General features: G+C 40.0%; 1 protein-coding gene across 2 annotated transcripts; it reads left to right on the top strand.

Annotated features, from left to right (window-relative positions):
* The first annotated feature begins 5927 nt into the window (after positions 1 to 5927).
* Positions 5928 to 16534, top strand: LOC122187087 (bile acid receptor-like). 2 transcript variants are annotated; one of them, XM_042884330.1, is made up of 11 exons: positions 5928 to 6163; positions 10222 to 10348; positions 11532 to 11897; positions 12444 to 12584; positions 13412 to 13551; positions 13644 to 13748; positions 13846 to 13945; positions 14509 to 14634; positions 15633 to 15749; positions 16023 to 16136; positions 16217 to 16534. In XM_042884330.1, the coding sequence occupies exons 2-11, from the start codon at positions 10285 to 10287 to the stop codon at positions 16453 to 16455; spliced, it is 1512 nt and encodes a 503-aa protein (XP_042740264.1). In that variant the 5' UTR covers positions 5928 to 6163; positions 10222 to 10284; the 3' UTR covers positions 16456 to 16534. The 2 variants fall into 2 exon arrangements, with proteins under 2 accessions (XP_042740264.1, XP_042740263.1); XM_042884329.1 differs by having other exon boundaries at positions 5928 to 6167.
* The last annotated feature ends 52 nt before the right edge of the window (positions 16535 to 16586 follow it).

Raw genomic sequence — 16586 nt, 5'->3', positions numbered from 1 at the left:
CGGGCAGTCCGAGCTACGAGCCGCGAACCACGAGCCGCACCGGGAGCTCCGCCGCCTTTTCCGGGCCGCGCTCCTCGCGCCGCAGCTGCGCATGCGTGGAGACCCGGAGCAGCCGCTGAGACCGCGGCGCCGCCTGGCGGCCGCACTGAGCACCACATCGCCGCGGGGTGGATGGATGGAGGGATGGAGGGATGGAGGGATGGAGGGATGGATGGAGGGATGGATGGATGGATGGATGGATGGATGGATGGATGGATGGATGGATGGATGGAGGCCGGCTGGGAACGGGGCTCTTGTTAACGGTGTCATTTCAAAAGGATAATACAACTCTCTTTTTTTGCTTTTATGTTTGTTTGTTTTGAGGGGAGGCAAGCTCACGACGAAAATAGCAGCACAAAGAAACCTGCATCAGATCGATGTCTTAACCTGTGTGTTGTGATTTCCAAGGAACAGTTGGATTTTGAGTTGAGGGACATGGCTTAGTGAGTACTATTGGTGATACGTGGATGGTTGGACTGGATGATCTTAAAGGTCTTTTCCAACCTTGGTGATTCCGTGATTCTGTGATTCTCCGTGCCGGCACTCCACACACGGACGGCTCTCAGAGCTCCCTGTTCTCACGCACGAGGTGGCTCTCAGAGCACAAGGGGACCACGCGGAAAGCTGCAGCCCAGGAGCCATTAATGGACGCTGTTTGCAGAGGGCAGGTGGCCGTGACCCATGGGGGGTCCTGGTTATCTTTATTTAAAACTCCTTTAAGCAGTGTGTGATAAATTCTGGGCTGAGGTCTGTTGAGCTGACATCTTATCTGTATTCTTGTTTGTCCCTCGAACAGTAAACATCCTCTACTCAAGTTAAAATAACAAGCTCTGTAATGCTGACTTCGTTCTTTGTTATTTGCTAACTGAAACCACCATTAGCAACCCGTGATGTCTCTGCTGCTTAACTTTTCGTTGTTTTTATTTGATAGTGCCAACTTTGTAAGCAGTATTTTCAGCAGTGTGTTAGCAGGATGTGCCTTTCAAGCTTAAATCTCCTTTGAGACACACACACACAACAAAAATGTAGTTGTCATCAGGATTCCTTTTTCATACCAGTTAAGTATCTTCTCATCTTTCACCCTATTCTAATTAAGGAAGGTCTGTGATATCAAATTTGCAACCTGTAGCATTCAAATTTTGTTTTACAGATGGGGGTACCCAGTAAGATCAATGTAGCACCAGCAATTGCAATTCATAGCAGCTGTGAAGTCAGATAAAAGAACAAGCAGTCCTGTGCAGCAGGAATGATCTCAGCAGGAGTTGCACTTGGATTGTATGTCTGAATCTGTTTGCTCTGCTCTGTTCCTTGCATTTCTACTTCCCTTTGGGCATGATTTAATGCTTACTTTTCCCTGGCTTCAGAGATAACATGCTAACCTTTCATACCAAGTGGAGACAAGGGAGAGACGCTGCTTATTATCAGGCTTCCATTTCAGGATCCGTGCAGCCCTTCTGTGGGTTTCTGACCATCTAAAATAAAAATGCAGATTGAAAAGAAGATGGAGTCCTACTGTGCTCCCACTGCAGAGCTCTCAGTCTGGTGTCGCTCTCTCTCCAGCCCATCTCTTGACACAGAATCATTTGTTCAACTTCCAGAGGACAGCAGAATGAGCTTAGTGTGGCGCCAGGGCCGATCCGATCCCAGTAGGACAAAACTCCTTGATTTAAATGCTAGGCATGCTTCTCACCAGAACTTCTATTCTGTAGCAACAGAGCTTAAACAAATCAACGGATGAGCGTTTTCAGAGTAGTGGTGTCTTATAATTCCTTTGGCTTATCACATCAGTTCTGTATAAACTGAAGAGAATGTATAAATTTGGCCTCTCAAGCATCTTAGTGTTTAACTTCAATTCGATTAAACACTTATGTATGTGTACAAAGTGAAAAATGAGGTTACAAGAGGTTAGTGCTTTAATGCTTTTAATAACTCTTAAGCACATGACTGTATTTTGTCAAACAGAACATGGATTTGTTCTAGCAGGAAAAATACATGCTAGATAGATATAAATTGAGGCTCTCCAAAACAGTAAAGCTGCTATAGAAGCAAACCCACTTCTGGGCCATCTTGGTAAAATCACCAATAGCATTTCTGTGGTGGAATAAACACATAAGTGTTTCTGAGTATCGTTCATTAGGAGGCTCAAGCACGCAGTTGGAAAATCTGAAAGAACTCTGGGCAGACCAGAGAAGCAGAGGAAGGGCAATTAAAGGGGTTGATATCAGACACAGCACTGAATTCTCAGCACTGAAGCTGGGATGAATTCAGGTCCTGAGGATTCCAAAACAATGTGCACCAAGTAAGGCCCTTAACGTACCCAGAAACTGGCAGCAAAGTAATAATTCATAATAATGTATTAATTCAAACTGAAAGGCACTGCGTGATGAATTCCCCTGACCAGTCTCACGCTCCTTCCTCTGCTGAAACAGATTGTTTTGCTCTATGAAGACTGCTAGTCTTTAATTTATGCAAATAAATAACACTGCTTCAAAAAGCTCCTTGTAGGGAAGATAAGAGCTGTGCAAACCAATGCTCAAAGGAAATGTCACACACACTTTGTGAAGCTGCAGAAATTAGCACATTTAAAACACGTGAACTTATCATACAAAGAGCACATATATGTATTAATATTATTAGAAGTGTTACACTGGATCTTAAGCAATTTAGTCCAACCAATGAGGCTGTATGCAGGACAAGACAGGCACTGACCCTTTGTACTCAATTCGGTAGTTAAAAGTGTTCAGACAAAGGTGATCCCTGTTGCAGGCAAAAGAGGCAGATGCTGACAATAGAAATGTGTCCCTCAAACATCTTGATTAATTACACTTTAGAATAACAACCACCTAAACTGGTTTTCACTCAGGGCTGAGGCTCATCCATGCCATGCAGAAAGCAGTGCCAGAACCACTGCATCTTTTGAAGATTAACAAATAATCTATAAGAGAAGGTAATCAGAAAACTTGCCATTTCTTTCCTTTTGTTTTTCCCATGAGTTCCTCAACAGATTCTAAATTTAAGTAGCTCAATGTTTTTTGTACGTCTGCCAGCCCACCTCTAAAATATTTCTCTAGCACAAAAATAGGTAAAGGTTAACTTAGAACATTTTAGCACATCTGGTTTTTTGGTTGATACTCTTTTTAATACTATTCAGAACAGTTTGCTAGCAAAAACAACTCAATCCTGTAATGAAATAACCTATATTTCAATGTAACCTTTAACTCACATATAACAAAGAACACTGTAATAAGCAATTAGTTTTCCAAAGTATCCCATTTGTTTAGTATTTGACTCTTGCTTTCATCATTTAATGATTTACAGTAATGAACTGGAACATCGGTATTTTGCACTGAAATGACCAAAATAGTTGTGGAGGCATCATTGCCCTCATGTGACAGACCTCAGATGTTTTTGTGAGAAGTTAGCCAAAAGCAATAGACAGTGCCATCGCTTCTGTTTAATTTGTACTGCAAAACAACAACAAAGTGGCCATAACGACTTGTAGGCAGATCCCAGTAGCTTTTGGACTGTTCCTTTGCTGAGATTTTGCCCTTTGTTTAAGTTTTGTTTGACAAGGGCTTAATAAATGAGTAGAAGAGGTGGTTTATGTTTCATTAATGAGGTTGAGAGTGGTTAATTACTGAAGTTACGTAAACAATCCAATACCAGATCAAGCCGAATGGGTCAGTTATGCAGAGAAGACCCAGCTGGAGTAGATAGGATTTCCTTTAACTGTTCAAATACCAAGCAAGTTACAAAGATCCCAAATCACGAGTTCTGATGAATGCAGATTTCTCCGTACCTTGGAAATGAGTTCTCTCAACAGGCACCTATGTAGGGAAGATCTTCTGAATCTGCAGATCCAGCACTCCTCAAACTCTCAGCCCTACCTGCAGAAAGGAGGACTTCCCACGTAGATGAGACTCTACAGAAGCTCGCAGTTTTCACACTGGCGATGGAGCAAGGCTGCAGGAGTGGTGCACTGTAAGGTGTTCTCTGCCCCTTGTACTCCACTTCCTTGGCACTTCTGGATTTCCACTCATGACAGCAGCTTTTTCAGCTACTTTTTGCAGTCCATACCTACGAGTAACGTTTTGTTTCCTCTCCTCTAGCAAAGCGTGTTCAATCTATCTGATTTCCTTTGCTCACTTAAACGGCATTAGGAACATCACTAATCAGAGAGCGTATCACTGTCTTAAAAATCTGAAACAAATCACAGAAACTAGAGCTGGAAGAGATGTTACCATTCCTTTCTCTTCCTTCTGGATCCAAATAACTTTGAGGTAGCAGTTTTTAAGTTCTGTGATGTAGTCCAACCTGATCTTCAGAATCTCCAGTAATGAATTCTGTATAAGAAATTATTCCAGAGATATTTTTACTGCTGTGATTTTTCCTCATGTTGTTCCTTATTCCCAATTAACTCCTAATTAAGCTTTCTATTGCTTGTTGTATTCTTTAAAAATATGGAAAACAGTTCATTTTTCTCTTCTTTGCAGCAGTTCTTTATGTGATTCAAGCGGGTTCTCACATCCTCCATGTTTTATTGTCATGCTAAGCCCTGAATAGAAGAATGGACACTAAAATAGTGCAAATAAATGTATTTACAATGGACCACTACTCTGGTCTGAATCACTGACTGTGCAAAGTAGATTTATTACCACAACCGTGAAGATGGCCACGTGGATAGGAGTAAATAGGCATGGTCTAATGTTTAATGTGGAACTCTACTACTAATTTCTACAAATTAGTTTTAGGTTCTTGTATAGTTATTTTGGAAATCTACTCTGAATCCAGTAGCTGTTCAAGCACTGAGCAGAAGCAGCACTAGATATCTTCTGAAAACCTGGGTTTCAGACTTAAAACACTTGGAATCAGCAGGCTTTAAGTACCTATGTCTCACTGGCATATCTGAATAGCTTGCCAGTAAACTATCTTCTATAAAAAATAAAAAATAAAAAATAAATGCCCCAAAAGCTTTAGAAGTCCATAGTATTGAAGAGAGAACATTTCGTAAATCTCTGCTTATTTTTCATGAGACAGACAAAAAAGATGGATGGAATAGACAATGGCATTTGAGAAAGAAATGCTGTGCAAAATGTCTCTATTCTACCAATTACAAACTTTCCATTTTTACTATTGAAGGTGTTGGGTTTTGTTGATATCTTAGAAAGTTCCAAATAAAGTTCTTTTACTGGGAAGACAAATGCTGTTCATTGTTTAATTTACAAGATTGTTATCTCTGTCCATACTTCAAAACCCCTGCATTTCAGTCCCTGGTGAGCACACATGACCAATCCAACACATTTGAAAGCTCAAAAACCCAGTAAAATGCTCAAATAACATCTGTGAGGCAACTTTTTATTCCCTTACAAGCCAAACTCAACAGTTCCTATTCCAAAGGCACGCTCATGGATTCCTGAATGTTGTCAGAGTGTATGAAAACAAGTAACACGCTGTTCTTGGGAACCTGCTGAACACAAACACGGCTCTTCTTTGAAGGGTAATGCCACTGTGCTGTGCATGAGGCCACAGAGCCATGGAAAGCATGGTAACTTGCAGAAATCCTCTGCATGCTGCATCCGCACAGGTATGTTAGAACTAGAACTGGTAGAACACGCTCAGTGTTTTGTGTTTCAAAATACCAACATAATCAATTGTCTACAAATTCAGTTATTGTTTCTTGTAGATACACTCAATTTATACCACTGCAGTATTTTCTCTGCAAAGCAGTGAACATCTTCCATTAACACTCAGGCATGTCAACGTTAAGCAATCAGAATTGGAGAATTTCAAATTCTACCAAGAAAGCAAATACTTGGTAATCAGTCAGGGAGAACTCTGGGAAACCATGACGTGAAGGTCCCCATGGCCTCTGTCCCTGATGACCCAGTTATTATTTGATTTATGTGGGCTTGCAGCTGCCCTCGCTTCGACCCCAGGAAAGGCTGTGTGGGAAGTTCGTGTCTCAGAGCTGTAGCATTGCTCTGCAGATTGTCTGGAGCCGAGTGTATGCACACAAACTGATAAATAGGGAGAAGGCCCAGTTCGCTCCAGCTGGACTCGGAGCTGGGATCACTGCTACAGCCCACGGACTTGCTCTGGAAACAAGAGAAACTCTGCAACTGCTGTAGGTAATTCATTTACTTCTCTTGGTGCTCTGGGATTATAAATTCTTGTGGTAGCCATGAATCAATTTGCCAGGTGAAAATATTGCAGGTATTGTGGAATTTTTTTCTTGTTTTCTTCTGAAAGTCTGAGCTAAATTAATATAGAAAAGAAGCGCTTTTAAATGGAGTGTCCTAGCTATCCAGATCTTTTTCCAACAATTTCACTGGACGAACGTAAGGATGTAAAATAAATTTTTAATTCAGTGGTTTGTTTACCTTCCCCAAAATACCAGGAAAGCTGCAAAGTTTCAAACAACATCCAACCTCTTACTTTACAATAGGTGGAAACTGTATCTCTGCAATAATTCATAATGAGGTAACAATTCCAAAAACAGATTTGGTCTGCAACTCAAGTAGTGAAAGAAGCCATTTATACTACAGGAAAGATTCAAAAGGTATTTTATGCCAAAGAAGGAACACAGTTAATGAGGAGAAAAATGGGATTTCTTCAAGCAGCAGCTTTTGGGAGCTTCACAGCACATTCAAACCAGGAAAGCCAATTAAAAATGTAACAATGCCTATGAGCTACATAGGAAACAATTCAAACGATCCTACAACTTTCCTTGAAAAAAAATCCACACTCTTTAATTAAAGATGCTGTTAATTAATTGCCTGATTGAAACTCAGTATTTCTCCTGGCATTACACTTAGTAGCCACTGATTGTACTCCATTGACTTTAACCTCACAAATTAAAAATAAAACTATGTTTTCCAGAAGCAAAATTACTGTGACTCTACAGAGGTTAAACATACCTTCTGGTTACGCTGTGTTTGTTAACATGCCACAAGGAATGCTAAATAAATATTGTAGAACTTCAGCTGAGTTCCTAAAATTCCCTGCAAACAAGAAATTTCCCTATGACTCAACTATCAAAATATTTATGATAGCAGCTAAAGCACTGTCATAACATAACTCTTTAAGAGCTCCTTAGAGCCTCTCCTGAAAGCAGTGGTTTTTTGCATCTTAACAAATTTGATAGCATTCGATAGTGCTGCTTTATTTTGTGGTACTTTATAGCAAAAAAGAAAGAAAGAAGGAAAGAAAGAAAGAAGGAAAGAAAGAAAGAAAGAAAGAAAGAAAGAAAGAAAGAAAGAAAGAAAGAAAGAAACCACAAAAAACAATTTTTGCCATGAATAACAGTAAACAATAATTATTTTGAAATTCTGTTATTTTTAATCAATTAACTACTGGATGGTTTCCATTTTGATAACATGAAGTTTTCAGTTAGGACTAATAATTGAATATTACTGAATGTCTGTATTAGATGGACAACCAATGCTTTGAATAAACATGCACTGTAGTTTACACTGAATATTATTATTTGAGAAAACTGATAACTGTCAAAAATAAATCAGCAAAAGGGCAACAGCTTCAAAAGAACTTAAGCAACTTATTCTTGGGTCAGCTTTTCAGAAGAAGGAAGAAGAATCTCTCAGCTGGTGGAGGCTCCTAAAAAAAAAGTGATCTCCAAATGCTCAGGGTTTGATACAGCAGAAATAGGTCCACGGAAGTAAGAGCAAAGAAGGAAAAGCAAGGCACAACATGGCATGTTGAAATTTACTGGGAAGTCAGAATTTCTCATAAAGGATTCAAGACTGTATTGCTTGTAATACTGTGGAACAAGTTATTAAAAAATGCAGTTATGTTTTCATAAAATGTTTTAGTTATTCCCACTTCTAAGGCTAAAGATCTTTTTGAGTCCTTCCTAGGAAATGTTTCGTTGTGTTTTTGCTTTTTTCCTATTTTTAAAGCACACAAAAAATATGGCTACATTTTGAGTATTTACTTTTTATTTATATTTATATAATATTTATATAATTTATAATTTATATTTCTATATATATTACTATTTATTTATACAAGAGAAAAATGGGCACCCATGATGATGATGACAAAATATTTTGATTTGGAATGGCATGACTGTAAGAGAACAAAACGCCCAAAGCTCTTCCCTCAATCTGATTTCAACCTTGTCCAAGTTTTTTGTTTTGAAAATTACTATGGCTCCATGTGCTACATGCTGTCAAGGTTTTAATGATTTCACGAGTTGTTCACCTCTGTGTGCATGGAGTGTTTACTTGTTTGCATGGCAAAGGTTTAATGAATGTATGTGTGAGCTGAAGAAGTGTCCTTGAGATCGTGGCGTATTCCTAGGGAGCTGTTAGAGATTATGGATGTCACCTGGACTTTTGATAGACAAATATATGAAGAATCCCATCAGTTTATCAATGCCTGAAGTTTGGAGGAGGCTTCTTTACTGCTGATTTATAAACACATAGGAGGGAAGAACCTAGTGGGGCAGAGGTGTGATTTTGACAGTCAGTCTTACAAATGATCAAAGCTTTCCAGTCTCAGAGTATTAAGTTCCTTCCCTATATGTCTTGTTTTCTATAGTTTTGTTTTAAAAGGCTCAAAGCAGTTTCATATCAGAAGAACAAACTTTTTAACATTATGTTCTCTGATGTCAGAATATGAAACCATTGAAATTTACACACAGGTACTATGATACTATGACTATTATATCTCATTTCTAGGTGGTGTTGCATTCCCCAAATAACAGACTTAGTGCTAATTCTGCTATAACATTCTTGTAACTTAAATGTTTTGATTTACAAAATCTCATTCTGAGTTGGAAATTCTGTGTCTGCAGCTGCTAGCTTATCAGCCATTAAAAAAATCAACACAAAGGACTAAATCCTCAAAAACCCTTCTCAGCCAGTCATTTAAATTGAGGAAAACTTGATTAAATGATAGCAAGATGTAGGATATGAAATGACCTGACCACCCTGCACATAGTAATATGCACCTCATGCTTCTCATGCAAGATCTGCAGCAGACTGGATCAACAAAATTTTATTTTAGGTTCTGTTTTTTTATAACTTTATTTAAAGGAACCACTGATATCCAGAAACACATTTCTCCATCAAATACACATATTTTAGGAAAAATGCAGACTTTGCCCACACCAAATTGATTTAACTGATAAGGACCTCATGATTCAATGAGTAATTTCTCTTTCAAACAAATATTTACTAGCAGAGATAACAAAAAAAAAGCAGCATTCCAGTCTCACTGTACCTTTTCACCTTCCACTGGCAACACAAAGCGTCCAGTTTCAAATCTGTCAGGTTTGGGGGAAGGGCCATGTGCCTGTGTCTTTCAGGACACAACTTTACTTCAGACTCCTTCAAGCGATCCATTCCTTTCCTAGCTGTAGCTACATGTAAGTGTTGCATTATATCCATGCGAGTCTTCCAAGGAAGATCTTTAAATCCAACTTGCACTACAAGACACATATAAAGAGTCTGGTTGCATATCGAAGAGCTTCATTTTCTTACTTGCTTCCAAACACTTGCCTTCCCAATCTTTATTCTCCTTCCTATCTGTTCATAGAAAGCCTTTGAATACTTCATTGGCAAAGTGTCTTGTACAGAGCTTACCCAATAGGCAGCAGACACAGGGTATTATAACCCAGTGATAGTGGCACGCTTTCCCCTTGTACAGAAGGAAAAGGGGGCAAATAAACTATTTCTTAATTGGTAATGTGTCAGCTACCCTAGCATCACTCAGCTGTTCAAGTCATGCCAAGATTGCCTCGACACGTATATAAGCTCCAATATCATTCCTGCTAGCATCCATGCAGACTTTTATTTTGTATTTTTGTCACAACTTTTGAATAGTTTTATGCCCTTCTTACACTGTGGCACCCAAACCTGCACCCTGTGCTTGAGGTGAGGCTGCAGTGGGCAGAGCAGTGGGACAATCTCTTTCCTTGCCTGGCTAGCAAAGTAAAGTTAGGAGCAAAACAGTTCTATATACACTTTGGAAATTTTTGAATGGACTCAACACCAAATCCCCACCCACTGCAAGTATTACACGACTTTATGCATACCTCTATCTTTCTTACAGTCTGCAAATAGTGTCATATTCTGGAGTTTCCTGGGTTCAGCTCTGCATCTAAGCCTACCTAGCAATTCCTGCTCATATCATCTTCCTTTTATGTTTCCATTTCTCTAGGTCTCTTTCTAAAACGTTTATCCCATAGCAAAGTGAATGAAACAGTGAGACTGGGGACAAAACATGGCAAATACATTTGTCACTGTACCAGATGGGTACTGTCTTGCTGAGCCCATACAGTATTACGGTAAGTAATGCTAAGTTGTAATATACTGAAAAAGCAGTAAAGTAAGGTGAATGTCTGTGGGAATTCCCATTTTCTTAACTTTAGCATAACATTATAAGCTCCTAGGAGCTACACATTTGACTAAAAATGTCAAACAGAAAGAGTATTCCAATATATGAGCATATGCTCATACAGATTTCTGTACACAGTGTGATTATGCCAGTTGATCACTTCATACAAACATTAGTGGTGCTGCTTTCCTTTCACTGACACCAAGAAGATACAGGTCTCATTACAGCACTCCAAATACATTACAAATATAAAATGGCTGTCCTACATAACTGTAATTGCAATAACTAATTTGATTATGGTGAGTTAAAGCAGGACTTAAAGTCCATTAAAAACAAAAGGACCTACAAAACACTTTAAAAAAAGATTCCAGTTTTTACAGAGATTTGCACAATAAAAACCAATACCTGTTGTATGAGCTCTTCAGTACAGCTGTGTACATCTAGGGGGGTTGGATTAAATTCAAACACCGAACCCTGAAAGGCAGGAAGAAGCTCTCTTCATAATTCTGTACATAGTTGTTTGTGTTTTTTTTTTAATAACTAAAATCATAAAGGAGTAAGTGGGGAAAAATGTTAAATAAAACAGGTCTTTGCTTTTTACTCTTCTGAGTTTCAACTTTGAGACTCCCACCACTGTAAATTTTACCACTCTATATTTTCTCAGATTCTTACAGTACAATATTTTCAAAATTATGCCTGAAATATGTCAACAATTAACAGTTCACTCATTAATAAATATTCATTTTTATGAGAAAACATTCTCCTTTAATGCAGACAACTAAATAAAAAATACTTAAGTGTAAATCTATATAAATGTAGCTACATATTCAGTTAGGAATATTTCTTTCAACTATTTACCAACAATTATTTACCAAGAAGTATCCATGTCAGTCACATGTCATTGCCCAAGCACCTAACAAGCCATTTCTAGAACACGTAACATTTCACTTCAGTATTAGTTATAGTTACAGGTAGCATTTCTAAAAGATATGTCAGACTGTCTTTAAGAAAATGTGTTCTTCTAATATTTCTGCTCAAATATTTAACTGTCAAACCACTAAAAAAAATCAGGTAGCTGACATCATGATATTCCCCTGGCTTTTATTTCATGTTCAACTTTTTCTTTTCTCCAGATGTTTTACCAGAGCACATCAATTACCAGCTGCAAGACAGTGATTTTCAGACTGCACCTTACTGTCAATACTCATCAGTTCAAATTCCTTCTCCAGTACTACAGTCACAACCTTCGCAGTCCCAGTACAGCCCATACAGCCTGGACTCTCAGTACACTGATGGGCAATACATCATCAGTAACTGCGAATTAAGCAAGCCTCCTTTCATGGCTTCCCACCCTGATGACAGTGGATTTCAAGCACTAAAAAGGCCCAGATTAAATCACTCCTCTTTGAGATTGAAGGGACAGGAAGAGCTGTGCGTTGTCTGTGGTGATAAAGCATCTGGTTACCACTACAATGCACTTACTTGTGAGGGTTGTAAAGGTAAGAGGCGCAGACTCATCTGTACCTTTCTGCACAGTGCTCAGAGCAGTACTGCATGTAAACAAACACACTTCATTAACCTGATTTTTCTCTGGGGACTGTAATTAACCTAGGAACCCTTTGTCTCACACAATACCTTCAGATGCACGTTGTTAAAACATTTTTGAAGAAATGTTTTCTCTGTATATATCCAAGAGGAGCATTTAATACTGAATTTCCTACTGAGTATTCACTGGAGTAGTGCTTGTTTAAATGGGTGTTTATTGTCTTATGGTCATTTATTAGAGTTCTTTATTTATAAATCATTAATTATTGTTCTTAATAGCTTAGTATGCTATTAATTCAGTTATTAATATGGGAGCTATCTTGATCAGCTAAAGTAAACAGTAATTAATACTAGTCAGAAAGAACACATCATAATTAAGTCATCACAAAGAAAATTTGAAACCAAGGTAATACTTTCATTGTCAAGAAAATAACAAAACTTTGAATTATGAGGTAAATCTCCTTAAATTCTTTTACTCACAACCTGATGTTTTTCTGTAGGCTTCTTCAGACGCAGCATAACCAAAAACGCAGTGTATCGATGCAAGAATGGTGGTCACTGTGAAATGGACATGTACATGAGGAGGAAGTGCCAGGAATGTCGCCTGAAGAAATGCAGAGCTGTGGGAATGCTAGCAGAATGTGAGTGCGCCCTCCTGATAAGTCCTTTTCTGTATCCAATCCCTTATCTCATTATAGCTAAGTGACAGAACACAAGACAATGGCCTCAGGTTGCACCAGGGAAGATTCAGATTGGAAGATGGGAAGAATTTATTCACTGAAAGGGTGGTTTGGCATTGTGCAGGCTGCCCAGGGAGGTGGTGGGGTCACTGTCCCTGAAGGCAGAGATGTGTGAATGTGGCACTCGGGGACACAGCTCAGCAGGACTTGTAATGATGGGTGGATGGGTGGACTTGATGAACTTAAAGGTCTTTTCCAACCTAGATGATTCTGTGATTCCAAATGGTATTCATCTGAACTTAATTTCGCTCTAGGAAAGTTTAAGTCTGTAGCACCTGCAGCATCTTCATGTGCAGAAACTACCAATGCTTGGGAAATAGCTCCTGAAGAGGACTGTTGTTCAAAGACATTACAAAATAAAGCAGAGAGTACTAACGAGACAGCTAAATACCCTCAACTTTGATAGGACAGCTGTCAGCTATCCAAGCTTGTCAGATGTGCGTTCATGTTTGGAAAGAAAAATTAAGCATTACAGAAATTGCACAAAACCTTTATGAAAAATTCTCATACTCGTATGTCCCAATCACAAACCAGATAACACAAGAAGGCTGCAAACACTCAGGCCTTTTGTGGATACAGAACACCAACTCACTTAATCAACAGCACAGTTCCATGTTCTCTAGGAAGCATAGTTCCTTATAGCTCCTGAGATGCACAGACAGTAATGATTTCAAATTGTTATCTGTTGGAAAAAATTATGCATTAATCCATAATTCCATGCCTCACAGGTTTGCTGACTGAAGTACAGTGCAAGTCAAAGAGACTCAGAAAGAATTTCAAACAAAAGAGCAGTTTACTTTGCAACATAAAACTGGAAGATGAGGGACTGAATAGTAAGCATGTATCATCTACAACAAGATCTGGAAAAGTGAGAGTTTTTTCTATTTCAAATAACTTTTTTATCATTTAGTTTGCCTTAACTCATTACAGTTTGATTGGTTTATTTATTTATTTTATTAGACTGTGGAGAAGGTGGAACTCACTCCAGGGGAACATCAACTTCTTGACCACATCGTAGCAGCACACCAAAAATACACAATTCCCCTTGAGGAAGCAAGGAAGTTTGTACGTATGCAGAGCAATCAGCCTCTGTTTTTGAGTTGTTATTATTCCACGCAATGTATCTTGGCTGTATCAGATGTCTAAATGCTCTTTCATGCAGCTACAAGAAACCACAAGTCCTGAGGAAAGCTTTCTCCATCTCTCTGAGACAGCAGTTGTCCACGTACAGGTGTTAGTGGACTTCACAAAAAGACTCCCAGGTAAACTCCTTCCTTTGGGAAGTGTTATGGAGTAGTCTGACTTTTTGTTTTTAAGAAGCAGAAGCTGTATTCATGGCATCAGTGTGAGAAAAACACAGGCTTTAAGAAAACGTATTCAACTGACTACTTGATCTAACACTAGCAATTGGGATTACCATTTATTCAACAGATTAGAGCATTTTCTTCAAAAACTTATTCTGATTTTTTTTTTCTCCAATTTCTGACATGGAATAGAGATGTTTTTCTGACAGTACTTTGACTTCAAAACACCACCTTGAGTGAATTCCCATTTTAACACATTGTCTGAAATCCAGTTCAGCTTGCAACTCATTGTAGGCAACAAAGATATACACTGGACACTGACAACAGCAATTTGTTTCTAGCTCGCTAACTAGCAAGAAGAAAAGCAAGAGCATTAGATAGTTTTGTGTACAAATGTCTTTTAACAGTGGATCCTCCTTTTCAGTAAAGGTATTTATTAAAAGATCAGAGATAGAAATCAGTCCTTTAGGTGCATAAAGGCAGCCACAGCCTTGATTCTTAACAAGTCTCTCTCTTTGCAGGATTTGAAAGTTTAGCTAGTGAAGATCAAATTGCACTGCTAAAAGGGTCAACAGTTGAGGCCATGTTTTTGTGTTCCGCTCAGATATACAACCAAAGAATTAATGAATGCCAGTCATCAAGTGAAAGTAAGTTGGACTAACAGGCTTTCTGTAAACACCAGTAGTTCAGCCATTTTAATACAATCTCCAATTTAATGAATCTGAAGTAATTCACTATTCAAGCACAGCACTGCTTACAATAGCACCAGCAATATGTATAAGCCTCCAAAGAAGGGCAACAAGGCCGGGGAAGGAGTTGGAGAATATGGCCTATGACGAGAGAATGAAGGAACTGGGCTGTTCAGTCTGGGGAAGAGGAGGGTGAGGGGAGACTTTATTGCTTTCTTCAAATACCTGAAAGCTGATTGCAGCAGCAGCTGACAGGATGAGGGAAATGGCCTCAGGTTGTGCCATGGGAGGTTTAGGTTGGATATCAGGAAAAATTTTTTTCCAGAAAGGGTTGTTAAGCACTGGAATGGGCTGCACAGGGAGGTGGTGGAGTCACCATCCCTGAATGTGTTTAAAAGCTGCCTGGATGTGGTGCTCAGGGACGTGATTTTTTCCAACCTGAGCAATTCAGTGATTCTATGATTCTGTGTTTTATTTCACAATGGCCTAGCAGTGCCTGTTAGAGAAAGCTCATGGAAGGTTGTTAGAGTTAGGGTACTATGGTCAGGTTGCGGTTGGACTTGATGATCTTTACCGTCTTTTCCAACTTGAACAATTCTGTCTTTCTAGAAGCATTTTTCCATAGAGTATTAAAAAAAAATAAATTAAAAATGTTGTTTTGCTTTACTCCTTTCCAAACAAAAAGCAACGCTTCCGTGAGCTTGCACAAATTATCCGGTGGATGTTAATACTAGCTACATTACTGTTATGCTGTTTGACACAAGATTTTTACCAACTGGAATGTAACCAATGAACCCAGTGTAGGATGCAGAAAAACAAAAACAAAAACAACAGCAACCCTTTTCCCTACCTGACAAAAATCTGCACAGTTTAGAGATGTGTCCCAAAGCAGATTCACACCCAATGTGCACAGCTGTTTTAAGCTCAGCTGCGAGCTGCCACCTCTCTTGTTCCAGGTCACATCAGACGCTCTGACCACACAACATGCTGCCACGTTCCAAATCTTGATAAGAACATGTATTCAATTCAAATGTCTCACAGTGAAGAGAGTCCGACTTCGACCACCACCACAGGTAAAATGGCCTCAGATTGCAATCCTCGGAGGTGTTTTGCACGGCTGACTCTATTCTCCATCACACGTGTCAGTGTGTCACATCCTCACGTGGCAGAAGCAACTCATGCAATACAGCCCTTTTTCATTACTACTTTAGTAATGAAAATTGTTTTTGTTACGTTTGTGAGCTCCTGTGCTTTTAAAGCCCAGCACTTTAAAACAAGAGGGCAAACCAACGGCAGCACCTGCCTCTAACGCAATAACACTCTGATGATCCTCTTCCATTTTCAAGGGATAACCGAGGAGTTCATCACCGCGCTGTTTTACTTCTACAGAAGCATGGGGGAACTGAAAGTCACCGAGACCGAATACGCTCTGCTCGTAGCGACCACGGTGCTGTTCTCAGGTAGGCGCTTCCCGCGCTGCCCCGCACCCCTCAGGCGGCGGCGGGCGCGCAGTGACCGCGCTGTGCCTCGCGCCCCGCAGACCGCCCGCTGCTGAGGAACAAGCGGCACGTAGAAGAGCTGCAGGAGCCGTTCCTGGGCATCCTCTACAAGTACTCGAAGATCCATCATCCCGAGGACCCGCAACATTTCGCCCGCCTCATCGGGAGGCTGACGCAGCTGCGCACCCTTAACCATACCCACGCCGAGGTGCTGGTGACGTGGCGGACGAAGGACCCGAGGCTGACCGCGCTGCTCTGCGAGGTCTGGGAGCTGCACTAGACGGCGCACGCCGCCGCTCCGCGCTCCTCTCAGCGGTGCGATCCGCCCTCCGTTCCGCCCTCAGCGCGCGCCGCCGCTTCCCGCCTTTTTGTTCTCCTCAGCGGCCGAGCGAGAGGGGGAGGGCGGGGCGG

Source organism: Lagopus leucura, unplaced genomic scaffold (genome assembly GCF_019238085.1).
Source record: "Lagopus leucura isolate 7727_CA_CO unplaced genomic scaffold, USGS_WTPT01 Super-Scaffold_100043, whole genome shotgun sequence".
NCBI classification, from domain to species: domain Eukaryota; kingdom Metazoa; phylum Chordata; class Aves; order Galliformes; family Phasianidae; genus Lagopus; species Lagopus leucura.
The sequence above is the reverse complement of the archived record's forward strand: the minus strand, read 5'-3'. Positions and strand labels throughout refer to the sequence as shown.

What these genes read in the sequence shown, in the direction of transcription:
- LOC122187087 (XM_042884330.1), top strand. Translation starts at nt 10,285, where the DNA reads ATGGCAAATACATTTGTCACTGTACCAGATGGGTACTGTCTTGCTGAG. An exon ending in CTTCACAAAAAGACTCCCAG is followed by an intron (nt 13,946 to 14,508) that starts GTAAACTCCTTC and finishes CTCTCTTTGCAG; the next exon opens with GATTTGAAAGTTTAGCTAGT. An exon ending in GACCACGGTGCTGTTCTCAG is followed by an intron (nt 16,137 to 16,216) that starts GTAGGCGCTTCC and finishes CGCGCCCCGCAG; the next exon opens with ACCGCCCGCTGCTGAGGAAC.